The sequence below is a fragment of the Chrysemys picta genome, chromosome 4, assembly GCF_011386835.1.
Source record: "Chrysemys picta bellii isolate R12L10 chromosome 4, ASM1138683v2, whole genome shotgun sequence".
Taxonomy (NCBI): Eukaryota; Metazoa; Chordata; order Testudines; family Emydidae; genus Chrysemys; species Chrysemys picta.
In genome coordinates this window covers 134303302-134319190 of record NC_088794.1, presented here as the reverse complement: position 1 = coordinate 134319190, position 15889 = coordinate 134303302, and the positions used below count along the sequence as shown (strand labels likewise).

General features: G+C 43.3%; 1 protein-coding gene across 1 annotated transcript in view; it reads right to left on the bottom strand.

The window, feature by feature from the left end:
- Positions 1-575: 575 nt before the first annotated feature.
- Positions 576-15889, bottom strand: part of RCOR1 (REST corepressor 1) — a 120918-nt gene continuing 105604 nt past the window's right edge. The window contains exons 8-12 of the mRNA XM_008168173.4: positions 12970-13164; positions 11640-11717; positions 10787-10844; positions 10017-10246; positions 576-5090 (exon numbers count right to left, since the gene is read on the bottom strand). Coding sequence (XP_008166395.1) covers positions 5049-5090; positions 10017-10246; positions 10787-10844; positions 11640-11717; positions 12970-13164 — 603 coding nt within the window. The 3' untranslated portion in view covers positions 576-5048. The remainder of the gene's footprint in view (positions 5091-10016; positions 10247-10786; positions 10845-11639; positions 11718-12969; positions 13165-15889) is intronic.

Genomic DNA, 15889 nt, shown 5'->3' with positions numbered 1-15889 from the left:
CAGGTGAATGTTTGGGGCTCCCCCACAAGGGACAGCCAGATTATTGACTCATGTACTTCTTGAATGCCAGTTGTGGCAATGGTTAGCATTGCCAGGTGATCAATTGCAATACACATGCAAGGGTTGTGTGGAGGTAAGTAGCAGGAGCATGGTCAAGAGGGAAGAGAAGGAACATGCTACACCTCAAAAAAATAAATAAATAAAAATAAAAAAAATGAGGTGCAGTCTCCCCAGAACTGCTGCCAGAAGTCTGTCTCCCCTGTACGCCAAACATCTCTGGCCACTGTAATAGGTGCAATGCACCTCCCCATTCCTCATCCCCTTATGTGGATTTTGAGTGCTAAGGGCCCAATTCAGCTCCCATTAAAATCCATGGAAAGACTCCCATCAATCTGAATGGGAGTTGAATTGTGCTCCAATGTCACAAAATAGGCCTGTGCATGCATATTATGTAAGTGTAATAGTAGAATTGAGACTATCCGACCAGACTACAGGTGTTGACAAATGAGGTCTTTGAGCACCGCCCCCAACATTCCAGATCAACCTTTTACAGCAATAACATCCGTTACTCCATGTTTTATTACATCAATGGCTTGAAAAATTTTATTTGATGTCAGCAAACATTGGAAATCATAGAAAAATGAATTATGTAGAATTTCAGAAATGAATTTTCAAACCCCACTATAATTCCTCTTACAGTAAAATGATAATTCAAAAACAAATGTTGCTTTTCAGTGGTTAAGCAATTTTATAATGCTATGAACGTTCATCACAGTAAGTGTGCTGAATAATAGAAAACAGGCAAAAAAGACATTAAAATATTACTTACAACAGCATTATTACAACATACTTTCTTCAAAACCCCAACGAGTATTTGATCACTTCCCAAGCTATACAGCATTTCCATTATATTTGCAAACTTAACCTTATACATCTTTTAAAATTTTGAAAAAATTCTTTTACGTAATCTATAAGCAGTTAACAAAATTGATAAAATCTACATAATGGAATACTATACACTCCAGTATAAATTTAATTTTAGGAGAATATGAATGTAAACACTCATTATTATACAACATGCATAGACTATACTGACCTTCCATCTTCTGAATGGTAACTTTCACTGCAATTGTGCTTTACTATCAACAGAAAAAGCTGCATTAATCCAGGGAGTGGCAGAAAGTGTATTTGCTTCAGGGCATTGAACAAGATCACTAGATTTTGACTTGCTAAAGGCAAGCTGGAGCTAATAAAAAAATGTATTTTTTTTTTTATTGAAGTGTGACTATTAGGCCACTCAATTTTGAATGGGCTATGAGACATTCTATACAGACTTTAAAAATATATATCAGAAAAGCCACATCTCTTGTGACATTTTTGCTGTTCATTGATCTGGAGTTTTTCAAAGTCCTTAAGCTCACAAATCCAGTGATCAAGTTAGCATAATGCACAGTTTGGCTCATATTTGGTATGCATGAATACCAACAGTATATTGGAGATTAAGCTGGGGAAGGAGGCAAAACTAAAATGGGTTAAGTTTAAATTTAAAGTGACAGTGAGCATATTTTAGTAAGTAATGTTTCAGATGCGTTTGTCCTGGAAAGAAAAATGTTTGTCAGGACATCACTTTAAGGGGGAAAAAAAAAAGTTTCATTCTTGTATTAGTTTTTTAAAAAATGATGCTTTTTATTTAGAATCCAGGGGTCTTCCTGGTTGCAAACTTGTTAAAAAAAACAAAAACAAAAAACACATTAAGAATCAGTTATCCCCATTGGTATTAAATATATCAAGACACAAATGTTGTGGCTTCATTACCGGTTATGGCTACTATGGACTTAAGCGTCTGATTGTACATTGTTGCTATACTGTTAAGCACAACTGAGGCATGTATTTTTTCCCTTGGTTATAAAGATTATATTACAAAAATTGATCACCGTGTTTCAGACCAGTTAAACACAATATTCAAGTAACAAGGTGTTTTAATGGATAAGTGGAAAAAAAAAAAAGTTACCTAGCACTTTACACAGCTACATAAAAATTAAATAGAACAAATGTAATTTGTTTATGCATATGTAATACACTTTTATATCTTTAAGATTTCTAAAACTAAAAGTTAAACTATCATTTGCTTTAACGATACCATATTTTTGCACAATAACTTATACTTAGGAGAAATAAATTCCCATATTCCACAAAATATATATAATTATAACATTCACATTGATAGTTTAAGAAAACAAAATTTAAGTGAATATTACATCTTATGCAGTAATCTTTGTGGACCCTTCTAATCAGAATGCAACCAGTTGATGTATCTAATGCTTGATCCATTAAAAAAAAAAAAAAAGGGAAGAAGGTCTTCATATAAACAAGACCAAACCATTTAAACTTTCAAAGCTAAAATGATTTCTTGTATTTAAAAACATAATAGGTAAGAGAATAATGAAACCTAACAAAGTTAAAAATACAGGGCTATATTGTATGTATAAGACTACAATAAGATAGCAGTCCTCCAAAAAAGAATTAGACAACATTTTTCTTCCTGATATCAAATGAATTATACATGCTATTTTCCTTTGGGGAGAAAGCCAAATACAACTTTTCTGCTCATAAGTTTGCCAGACTTGGTGGGAAGTGGGAGGTGATTGCGCAAGAACAACTCTACAGGAGACACTTGTGCAAGGTCTACACAAATGTTTGTTGGTATAATAATAATGTCTGTTAGTTTTGTTTGTTGCTCTGAGGTGGGGTAGACAGAAAATTGGGGGGCACTCACCACGAGACCCCACCCTTCTCTATAGCCCCACTCCCTGCTCCTCCTCAGTTAAATGCTGGCCCCGCTTCTTCCCCCCAAAGCCCCGCCCCCTGGCCAGGCTGGAAGCCTGAGCTGGGCAATGCGGGGCAGCTGCTGCGCTGGCTGGTGTCATGGTGCAGTCGGCCACAGTGCTCCCCCATCTCCTCTTGCTGCTCCTCAGCTCCCCACTGCCCTTTGACTGCTCATAGCCCGTAAGAGCTGCCTGGGCAGGGGGATTCAGCTCCGGGGCTGAGAGAGCCCTTGGGGAGCAGTGAGTGCAGGGGGCCCCAGGAGCCTGGGCTGGAACAGGTCAGCCCAGACCAGGGGGAGCCCTGGATCCACCACCTGCCCTGGGCAGCTCACCCCAGCGGGCGGGAACACAGCCCAAGGCTGTTCTCAGGCACCCCAGACCTCCACCTAGGCTTAGTTCTGTGCTGTTGCTGGCAGCGGTGTTGCCTTCAGAGCTGGGTGGCTGGAGAGCAGCGGCTGCTGGCTGGGAGCCAAGCTCTGAAGGCAGCGCTGCTGCCAGCAACAGAAGTATCTGTGTAAGGTTTCACCTTTGCGCTGGGAAGGGTGGCTACAGGGGGGCTAAGGCAAATTTTGGGGTGCTCCTCTTCCCCTTTTAATTGCATATTTTGGTTCTGAAAATGAAAGTGATGCGCGCTATAGAGCAGCTCCCAAACTTCACTGGTTCACGTATCATCATCTTAAAAAAGCCCACCACCCCTTAAGCGAATAGATGGCACATTAAGCAAATATACCAGTAGTGGTACACGTACCATAGCTTGGGAACTCCTGCTTTAGAGGAACTGGAATTGCTTCCAAAACCAAAGTGGGTCAAACTTGCAATGATACAGGGAAACCAGCTGTATCTTCCCAGGGCATTATTCTTGGCGCACTAGATCAGTTGTTTCTCAACCTTTTTGATACCAGGGACCAGCCTGCTACCTTCCTAAACTGTCTCAGAGAAATCTCAGGGACCAGCAAGGAGGCTGCTACGGACCGGCGCCAGTCCATGGACCGGTTGTTCAGAAACATTGCACTAGATTAATCAGATCACTTCCAGGTCCTGTACAGTATTGAGAAAGGAGATCAGAGTGACAAAAGGGGGAACAATACAGAACTGAATGAGGTCAATGAGATGGTCCTTGTTCTCCTCCACGCAAGATCTCCTCTAAGACTGAAATCTACATTTTAGAGTTGCACTTTCACGTCAACCCTTCCCCATCCTTCCACTGAGATGAGCAATTTGGTGGCTTTGGCAACCTCAGTGCTCTGAAGAGGACAACAATGACACTGGAATAAAGTGACTGTATGGTAGCCTAATGGGGGGTGGGGGGGGAGGAGGGAAGGACATTCCAAAGGGAGAAGCACCAGCTAAAGTTGTTTTGACTTAATCCCACTGAGAGTCAGGAAAAAGGAAGTTGCGTGGCACTCACTTAAAAAGTTACAATGTGAATGCCGAATGCCATGGGTTATATATTGTATCTGACAGATTTCAGGTTATGTATTCCCTTTTACACTAAATAAAAGCTATTAAAAATATCCAGGAATAAAACACTCAACCAGTTAGTGAGCTTTCTATGAAGCAAGAACATGTACAAACACAGCGGAAAGAAAGAATTGCACAAACCAGAAGTGTAATGAGTTATGTTTACAACTGTAGATAGACCCCAACCTTAGGAATAACCTTTCACATCACTTTGCATTATTTAAGAATGCTTGCTAAAATGCCCTGTAATTGCAGAGTAAGTATGATGCCATTGGCATGTGCATAAGCCTCTCCTTTATAGAAAGCTCACTAATAATAGTGTCATTGTAAGAATAATTACTTTATACAGGAAGCAGAGATCACAAGGCCATGCAGCAATACATACTTATACCCTATGGAGAGGACCAAGAGCTCCTACTGTGTAGCATTAGTGTGGGGCTGCTGTCACCGGAGTTCCTTGCTGTGCAGACTTGTCAGATTTTACCCACAGGTGTAACTGGTTCTAGAAGTCCCCGTGCTTAAGCAGGATATTGATGAAATGAAACGCTATCTGGGAGCTTTTGAAAGAAAGTGGAGGCAGTATGGAGGAATGAGGAAAAATTAAGGCAGATGTAGCACAGGACTGGAAGCGTTTGCCTTTTTTTGGTAATAGCTGCTTGTCCACATAGATATGATGCAGATGGCTGTCTGAGGTTTGCTAATACCTGATATCCTGGATAACACAGTAGTCAAACACAAATTGTTCTAGTCTACACGAGCTTCTCATGAAGCAGATGCATATCTGACATCAAGAACAGAAGTAGCCTAGAGGGAAAAAGAAGAGACATTTATTTAACTGTGTGTACACACACACACACGTCTCTCAAAGTGTAAGATACTGAAAGCAAAGACAGACAACTCTGACATACAGCAAGGCGACAGCAGCATCCTCTGCGCTGAGATGAAACAGGACTTGTCAGCAGATTGTAAATAAATAAAGCTGAACTCAACACTAAGGCCACTTTATTGTCAGTGATTTCACAGGAAGCGTAAAGGTGACCGTTTGCCCAGGGCCGGCTCTGGCTTTTTTGTCGCCCAAGGCAACGGCCTCCACACAAATCTGGGAGAAGTGCGCTCCTCCCTGCTTGTTGATGAAGGAGACTGCTGCCATGTTGTCTGATAACACCATTCTGAACTTTAGGTGGTGGATGAACTTGTTAAGTTCCCTACAGTCCAGAATGGGTCTTCATCACCCTGTCTTCTTGGGGATGAGATAGTACCTCAAGGAGAACTTCTTTCCCCTTGCTGTTGGAAGATACTAGTTCTAGCACCCCCAGTTGAAGGAGCAACTCTGCCTCCTGCTGAAGAATTGTCTTATAAGGAATCCCTGAAAGAGAAGGGCATGGGGGAGGGGAGGGAAGAGAACTGGATCGTGTACTCCAAGGAGATAGCTTCTAGTACCTTCTGTCATGATTTCCGTCCCAGTAGATAGGGAGTAGCTCTCCAAAGGGAGGGGGAAACAAAACAAAACAGCCCCCCCACTCCACAGTGTGTTTGTGCTGATCTGGAGGGACAGCTGGTGCATGGCTTTCAAAGTTCCCATTAAAACACCAGTTTCAAAGGTGGCAGTGGTTGGGAAGTGAGAGACTGCTAACCTGGGGCACCCTTTCTATGCATTGGTTTGACGCTTGCACATCCTAGGCCACGAGCAGTAAGAAGAAACTGAGATAATAGTGGTCTGCCAGCCCTCTCTATTCCCTTCGTGCAGAACATGAGGAGAGCAGGGGTGCATGTGTGGACCACACTGACACTGCTAGGGAAAAATCTTCGGTCCTGGGAGCATGTGCAACCTGATGGACACTACACATAGGGACAATCAATTGAGGAACCAGAACTTGGATAGGGGTTTTGGGTGCACTTACTAGGCAGGGGCAAAGAAAAGCCCCAGAGCGGAGGGCATGGCTGAGGTAGAGAGTGGAGGAGATAAATGGGGCCTTGTGCCAGGCCAGCTAGCATTCTTGTATGCACTGTGAGACTGATCCTGCAGACTAAACCAGTGAGAGCAGAAGAGCCACAGACAGAGGCAAAGTGCTGAGCACTCCAGGACTGGGCCTGCCACAACAGTGCATTGCTATACAGGAGGGAGGGCACAATCTCCTTCCTGCCCCATACAGAACTGACCTTCTTAGCTCATAAAACTATACAAAATGGGAGCAAACTGATCTGACTCTTTTCGAAATTCAGCTTGAGGACTGGATTTTGTTTCCTCTGAAGGCAATGAACACCATACGTTGACTACCTGCTCCGTGAAGTAGCAATTGTTCAGGTAGGTTTTTGGCCATTAGTTTCATAGTACAACAACATTGCATCCCACACTCTTGTACTGGCAGGCAGGGCAAAAAGCAAGGACTTGTCTATTTTCAAAACTCCCTCCATAAGGTCAACACTTCTGCCTCCTTCCAGCAAGACATACCCAACAAATGAGCAGGAAGAGAGTGGAATCTTAGGTTGGCACGTGGTTTACATGTGCCTTTATCACATGCCTTTTCTTTTAGAAAATACGATGCATGACCCAAACTAATTTGTTCTTGGTTTGTGGCCAGTTACTAGTACTGGCACATGATTGTGCATTAAATGTTACATCAAAAGGAGAGAGGCATCTTTTAAACCCCTTGGTTCTGAAGCACCACTTGAGCAGCATGCCAGAACCTCTTCTATAGAAAAGGCTTTATCAGCACCGTAACCCATCTGACATTGATTAAGCAAACGGCAAACCAAGACCTGCATTTTCTGCTCAATTGTTTATTTTGTTACCTCACCCTGCCACTCCTCCAACCAGTTTGTCCATTGTATCCTCCTATCACATCCTGCGTCACCTAGACTGCAAGTGCTTCTGGGTCACTGGTCTGTAAAGTGCCTAGGAACGCCTGGCCCTACTGTACTGAGCTGCAAATAAATAATAATCCAACGCTTCATAGCAGTCATTCCTCTCAGTTCTGCCTCCTCTCTTCCTCCCTCGGCTTAAAGAGGCCCTGCTGCTACTCTCAGGGTCCACTTTCCAGTCACATCTTCCTGCCTCTACTGATATTCCCAACCCATCCTCTCTCCGCTCCAAGCTACCTCTGCATAATACTCCCACCTCCTCAATGGAGGAAAGTGTAATGTATCCTACTCCACCCAATCCTCCCACCTCCTCAACAGCTGCTCCACCCTAGCCTGGCTTTCACATCCCTACTCTCCTGCCACTTAGCCTCTCCCACCTCCTCTCACTCCATCCAACCCTGCTCTGCACTAGCCACCAACTCCAGGCTGGCCTTCCAGAGCCCTTGTGCCTCCTGGAACGGATCCCAAGCTTTTAGCTGTGGCTACACACTGCAAATACTTCCTTCTGTATCCACCCACTCACCTCCAGTCTCAAGGGAGATTCCATGTTTTAAAAAGTTTATTTAGGAACAAGGGTTAATCTGAGGCCAGGATAACTCCCCAAGGAATCGGGGGGGGGGGGGGGGGAGGTGTTTTCTACAATCAGTAACACCGACTAATACACAGTAGCCCCTCATCCATGATGGGTAGAGACACCTGGCATCAAACAGGTAACTAGTTCCTGGCTACATATTTGAAATACATTATAGAGCTGGAGCAAAGGAACAACAGAGGTACTGGTGGGAGGTGAAGGGGTGTATGTATGTGGGGGAGGGGGGGGGAGGGAGAAGTCACGGAAAATTTAATTATTCACCTTCCTACAGAAAGGGTCTTTACCAAGCTCTGGATATTTTTATTTAGGGACACTAATTCATTCACTCAAGGACATCTTTAAGAGTGGCCTGAAATATCAGTAGGATTGATGCAGCAATGAAGTGGTGTTCATTGTGTACCTGAAGTTAACTGCTGGTGCTGCATGAGCTAACTGTGCATGTTAAGAACAGCTGAGAAACAACATAAGCAAGGACAGTGACAGAAACCTTTAGTTCAGTAGGAGCCAAATTCTGCCATAGGTCATCTCAGGCCATGTCTATACCACAGGCACTGTAGCGGCATAGCTATGGTGCCACAGTTATGCCGCCGTAACCCCATGGCATAGACACCCTGGAAGGGGTTTTTCCATCACTGAAGCAACTCCACCTCCCCGAGTGATGGTAGCTGATTGATGGAAGCATTCTTCCAAGGACCTAACAGTGTCTACAGGAGGGGCTAGGTTGGCATAGCAACGGTGCTCAGGAATGTGGAGTTTCACACATCTGAGCGGTGTCGCTAAGTCAATTTAAGTTTTAAGTGTAGACCAAGCCTAAGGGTAGAATTTGACTACTGGACAAAGTTCTCTAGTATGAATTAGGACTAGGTCAAAGACAGCCCAAAGTCCATTTCAAGTGTAAACTCCAGTTTTGGTTTTCCTATTGCACAACTATAATTTATATTAAATCTTATAAATAAAATACCATATTTAAGAACTATAAAGTGCCTGGGTTATCTTTAAAGGCACAGTCTGTGGAGAAATATTATCAAGAAAGAGACAGATGGAACAGTCCCATTGCACCCATCTGCTCAGAAACCCCATGAAGTCACCAGGAGTCCTGCTCATGGAGCAGCTGCGGGATCAAGCCCAAAACAAGCAGTTTTCACAATCCCACCTTGTTATTTATATACCCCTTTGGGCATACACAAACATACACAAGAGTAAGGTTTCTGTCTTAGAAATTTACACCCGAGTCCAAAAAACCAAACCCTAGACTAGGAGCTGAGTAATTTAAGTCCAGCTGAAGCATCCAACTGAGCTACAGAAAGGAATGAAGGTGAGAGGGTGCCAGTGATAGTCATAGATATTGTCAGAGCCTGCAAATTAGGAGGTCTCTTATCACCTTAAGTTACCCCTGGAATTCCCAATATTGTCACTGGGAACTGCATACACAGGGGAAATCTGCTCAAATACTTTATTTCGCGTGTGTACATATATATTGTGACAAAGTTCCTCCTCTATCTTGGTGGGTCCTGCGCTTATTGGCGGATTTTCTTGCCTCAGAGATTCGCCATGTGGGTTGGGGAACAGCCCAGAGACCTTCCCCTCTGGAAGAACCCACAGTCCAGGTCAATTGGGAGGTTTGGGGGGAACCCGGGCCCGCCCTCTACTCCGGGTTCCAGCCCAGGGCCCTGTGGATTGCAGCTGTCTATAGTGCCTCCTGGTACAGTTGTACGACACCTACAACTCCCTGGGCTACTTCCCCATGGCTTCCTCCAAACACCTTCCTTATTCTCACCACAGGACCTTCCTCCTGGTGTCTGATAACGCTTGCACTCCTCAGTTCTCCAGCAGCACATCCTCACCCTCTCAGCTCCTTGCGCCTCTTGCTCCCAGCTCCTCACACCACAAACTGAAGTGAGCGCCTTTTAAAATCCAGGTGCCCTGATTAGCCTGCCTTACTTGATTCTAGCAGCTTCTTAATTGGCTCCAGGTGTCCTAATTAGCCTGCCTGCCTTAACTGGTTCTAGCAGGTTCCTGATTACTCTAGTGCAGCCCCTGCTCTGGTCACTCAGAGAACAGAAAACTACTCATCCAGTGACCAGTATATTTGCCCTCTACCAGACTCCTGTACCCCACTGGTCTGGGTCTGTCACAATATACATACATACATACAAGAAAATAAGTTGGTAGAATGCTGTGAAAAATGGCTGTTAACAGTTTGGAATTCATTTATATATTTGAACCTAAAAGCAACCAGCATTTTACAGTCCCAAACTCTTTAGTCACAGATTTACCTCATTTTCCTCTTCTGACATTTTAGTGGAATTATCAGGCGATTTTACAGGCTTCTGGTTACTAGGTCCATTTGTCTCCTCTTTGCCATGTTCTGCTTCCCACTCCTGTAGAACTTCATCTATGTTGAAACGACGCCGGTAACTTACAAAAAAATGTTTCACTTGCACCACAGATTTATTTCCAATCACATCAGAGATTGCCTGGAAATCTCGGCCATACTTCCTGATTGCTGAAAACGGAAGAAGTAGAATTATATAAACAGTGACAACAGCTAGAGATGGGCATGAGCCACAATCCAAGGATCCAATGCTGAATTTCCCCAAGGTTTGGGCCATCTCTGGTTACACCACCAAGAAAGATGGTACAAAGTTGGGAGTGGGAGAAAGAGATGGATGGTAGAAGAGTTGGGAGCGGAGACAGAAAGAGAGCGGCAGAGTTGTATATAAAAAGGAGTCATGTAGGATGAGCCAAACCAGAAGTCCTAAACCCACCAAATCTACCTGTAAGTTGCATGTACAAGCAGCCTGGCAGTGACTGCACTAAGAGTGTCACCGTCTAGAAGCAGATGAGTGATCTGTTTGCCCAAATGAACACGGCATGCCATGCATCATAAAAGGGAAGGAGTGTTAACCCCTTTTTCTTTGGCAACAATATATAGTAATGTCAAGATTTTTTCCATTAGCCACCGAAGGAGAAATCCCAGCTTGACCTGCAATAGGGTTCAATTGTACGTCACCTGCTGAAGTAGGAAAGATTTATAGTTCCATACCTTGCACAGCAAGAAGCTGCTCATCTGTGGTCCAACGTGCATTACATTTCTGAACGACCTAGGTGTCAAACAAAGTAATTCATTTCCTTAAGCAATGGACTTCTACTCATATCCGAGTTTGTAAATTCTTGTATGAATGCAGCAATGAACTAATTGCTAGATCCTTCAAATATGGTATTTTTCTTCCTATTAAAATATTGCATTATTCCTTTTAGCAACAAAAGGAATCAATTCAGTTAACTGACAAATAAATTGATTCCATAGTTAACTGTTAATATGACACAGAAGTGTGGGGCTTGGTCCATGCTCTGAGTACAGGACTGGGAGTTAGGAGTTCCTCTTTTTATTCACTGGCATTGCCCACCAACTCCCTCTGTGATCTCAGTCAAATTTCTTATACCCTGATTATTAGAGGTGCCAAGTACCCAGATCTCCCATTAACGATGATGAAAATTGTGGGTGCTCAGCAGTTCTGTCAGTCACGCCACTAACTTCTCTGGCCAGTCCCCCAATCTGTGGAATGGGCTAATAATTACCTCTCTCAGAAGGGTGTTACGACAACACTTTGAAACGAATATGGTGAGTGCGAAGTATTATCAGCAATCTGAATGTTTACATTTGAGACATGTTTTACAACCAGCCAAAGACAGACTGAAAACGATCTACTATTACCCTCTTCCACCCTCCCCTCCCGCAAAGACCAATTACTGTTAGATTGGTCTCCGGGTTAGTTGGCCGTAGATAGAATGATTGTATCTACATAGTGCCAGCTCTGACATTTAAGCAAGAATTAGGACTTGCTATTGGGAAATGCAGAAGAGATGCATACATAGCAGTATGTGAACTGGCATACCTCTGGAAGTCTGTATTGTTCTATTCCACCTTCAAGTTTTTCTTTGAGAGCGCTATTTGTCTGCTTGATATTTTGAATCTGGCCAAGGGGGGAAAAATGGAGCAGTGACTTTAAGCAAGAATAAATATGTTTCAACAAACCCTGTACCAGCCGCCCAGGTGAACACCCTACCAGTTTGACTTTGCAGTTCTCCCTGCATCCTCTTTTTATGAAAGGAGATTCTCATCTGTACCACAAGTACAAGAAACATCTGGTGCGATTATTAAATCTATTTACACTGTAAGCTCTTTGGAGCAGGGTCTGTTTCTTATTCTATGTTTGTACAGTGCCCAGCACAATGGGACCCCAATCCTCTGTTAGCCCTCGGTTCTACCTTAAAACAATAACAAACACAATAGTAATTCAAAGCTAACAATGACTATAGTAGTTTGAAATGGACCTGAACTGGCTCTAAATTCTGAAGTCAAGGGAGCATTCAGATCTAGGACATAGGCAAAAGGACTAAACCCAGGATGCGATTCAGTAGCACTTCTGTCTTGGCTATTAGATGTTCAGAGAACATTTGCCATTAATCAGTTTAAGACTGATCTACTGGCAGTGCAGAAATATGTGGGGAAGCTTGCCCAGTGCCTGCCTGCAGAAAGCACATGTCAAACCACAGGAGAATCTCAGCTTTGCATTTTGGGCCGATGCCAAAACTTACAAAAGGTGAAGGTCCAATTAAAAAACAAAAACAAAACAAAAACCCCACCATCTCCCCTGATGCACACGCTCCACAGACTCAGAGTGAAGAATTGTGTGTTTGCCCAATGCAGAGTTCAGCTCCATCAGGGCTTCCTGTTTGCCAGCATGCAGGGGTGGGGGGACTGAACAGATGCAACAGGGCTGTGGGAGATGCCACAGAACAGATCTATAGCCAGAAGTGAAGAGTGGCTCTGGCTATTCCAAAGGCGACATGAGAAAAACGTGAAGAAAACTAAATATGGTAGATGCAAAGCAGTTACTGTTGGAAAATACTCAACCCAAAGCAAAATTCAAGTTCAAAAATATGAGCAACACCAGGTTACAAGACAGACAAAGGGCTCACAAACTCTTTGGATCAAAATGAACTATTTCTTGCTGCTTTGCAACTACAAAACTAGATTTAAACAGTACTGGGCTAATTCACTTTGGTAGGCTGTCAGCTTGTTAATTAAGCCACATCCTGTTGTAAGCCATCACAGCCATGCTATAAATCCCCAATAACAACCCACGTGATGACCGACAGCAGCACCTTTAAATTTATCAGATGACAAATCTACTCCTGAGCTGCCTTTGGCGTGATTCCTACCTGTCGCTTGATTGAGACCAATTCCATATCCAGTTGTCTGAGCACAGTGGTAGCAGCAGTGGCGTTGGCAGAAACTGCCTCCACATCCTCTTGAGAAAGGAACATTCCTTTGGGAGGTTTCCTCTTTGCTCTGTTTTTAGCCTGGGTACTGTGCTTCTCCTTCTTCACCGGAGGCATTGTCTCAGGTGGCGGCACCTGGGAAGCAGACATTTTACACAAACTGTTCTCAAAAGAAAGACAGACTCTCACTGAGACGGAAGTCAATGGGGTTGAGGCTCTTTAGTCACAAAGATGCCTTTGAAAATTACATCTCATCCTTCAGTTCTGGTGGAAAACAGAGTAAGTTGCAAAGTAACAGGAATTAAACCCTTTGTGTGATAGCATCATGCTATGGGGCACTATGTTCACAAATAAATGATGCTACATTAATCTTTTCTACACAACAACACAGTCTTCCCAGGTACAGATATTTCTGTTGCTTTTTTAGTTGGCGTCCATTTCTGGTACAGGTGCCTAATCATCAATTAAATGTCATGGCCAGGCCTCAATATGTCAGTTTAATTCATTCCCAAAAGGAAATTCAATTTGATGGGGTGAGGGTGGGTGAACACAACATAAGAGTTTATGGAGCAATTTCCTATGTGCCAGACGCAGGGAAAAAAAAACAAACACAACCCAATTTAAGACTGAACACGAGGGTTGAGGTGACTGCAAAGTAATTCTTAAGAACAATAATTGTAAGGAATTTTTACTCACTTTATTTTAGTACAGTGTTGACAAACAGAAGTTCCATTAGAAAGATACAGAGTTCTGCCTGTCTGAGAAATTCAAACTAGAAAGATCTCTTTTCCGGCGAAGGAGGGAGAGGGGGAGTAGGATGGTAACATGGGGAAGGAGATATATTTCACACACATTAACCTCACATTTCTATAAAGAATTAGCTACCAAGATGATCAATCTATTTTGACCCAAAAAAGCTATAAATATTTCCCCACCTGTGTCTATAATCAGAGATATCTTCTGGCAAACCACTAATTTTTCTAATCATTTCAGCAGTTTATTACAAGGAAAAGTCATTTTATTACCCCTCACACTTTCCTCAAAAAAGCACATTTGCATCTCTTTAATATCACCTCCAAAAAAGATCATATGTTAACTTGCAAAAAAAAAATCCTCCATCCTAAGATTAAAGTTGTTGTATAGGGGCTGGAATAGTGCCAAGAACATAAACAAAAAAATGAAATGAGACAGAGGAGGACCCAAAATTGCATTCCTATATTTGCTCATCTGCAAGTTAAAATACTGGATATGGGTCTGGTTAGTGACACCTTATAACTGCAAATCAGGAAGAAAGTTTCCTCATGCTGTGCAGTGTTCATTTGCTAATTAGAAATCTTTAAACACTGAACACATATGCATGAAGGCACACAGAGTGAGGATCCAAATCCATCAGGCCCTAAGCACCTAAGCTAGCCCAGGAGCAAGAAGCTATTCTGCTTAGGAAATCTGCCTACAACAGATCTTCTTGCACAGGGGGCGTGGGAGAATAGCAGAAACACACTGCAATAGCCAGACAGATTTAATGATGGACCAGTGAGGCAAGTTTTGCATTCAGGTTTAGAAGTGAGAGCTTTGATAACTAAGTCAGCTAAATAGTTTGAAGTGAATTAGAGGTTTCAGATTGGCGAGTATTTCATCTACACACAGAAATTCACAGGCCTGTGCATGAGTCTAGTACAATGGACTCAAGCTACAGGATGACAACACCCAGCACCAGCAGAGTGAATCTCCCATGAGGCTGAACATCAAATGTATATTCCTTTGTAAGTGTAAGCAACTTCAGATTGTTATTCTACTGAGTTCACAGAATATGCAGCTGCTCTTTATTATGGACAAGAAGTCAGAGCTCTAGCAGAATAGCTTTTGACAGCTCCAAGCACATCGAGACCCTTAGTATATTGTGCAGGCTTTGAGAATTTAAAGATCTAACCTATCTTGGAAAAGTTGCTTTGCTGGCCCTAGGTATATCTTTGTAGAATTCAATCAACTTAAAAACCCACAGAAGAGAATCTGGATGTCAATATGGAGATCGGCAGTGCTTACATAGTGTCACATATGTACACAACTGTTCATAGATATCAGACAAGGTCTCTATACCAAGGCTGAGGATTTAAATTGAAAAAAAGTAAAGCTATCTCATACCACTTAGAAAGCAAAGAAAATGAGACATTAACTAACTCCAAGAAAGGGGAGGAGTTAAGAAAAACGGTTACAGTTTCATCTGTTCTTTGAGATGTGTGGCTTGTGTTCATTCCATTCTAGGTGTGTGTGTGCCCACGTGCGCGGTCGTCAGAGATTTTTGCCTTAGTGGTATCCGTAAGGCCGGCTGTGCCGCCCCCTTGAGTGCTGCGCTCATGCGTCATATCAGTGCCACCGGCCCCAAGCTCTCTCAGTTCATTCTTGCTGGCAACTCTGACACAGGAGCAAGAGGGCGGGTAATGGAATGGACATGAGTAACATCTCGAAGAACAACGGTTACAAAAGGTAGGTAACCGTTTTTTCTTCCTCCAGTGCTTGCTCATGTCGATTCCATTCTAGGGGACCCACAAGCAGTGTCAATGGAGGTGGGCTTGGAGTTCACAATCTTGCAGCATGCAGCACTGTTCTGCCAAAGCCAGCATCGCCCCATGTCATCAAGTGCAACGCCGCCAGGTTCGGTTGCAGAAGACTGCTGTGGTTCTGGGACAGCAGGTCTGGCCAGAGAGACAGCTGCAGCATGGCTGCTACCGAAAGGTCCAGCTGCATGCCGAACCAGTGTTGGTGAGGCCACTTGCGGGCTATTAGGATAACCTTCGCCCTGTCCTGTTTGATATTCATGAGGACTCTGTGGATCAATGGCACTGGCGGGAAGGCGTACATC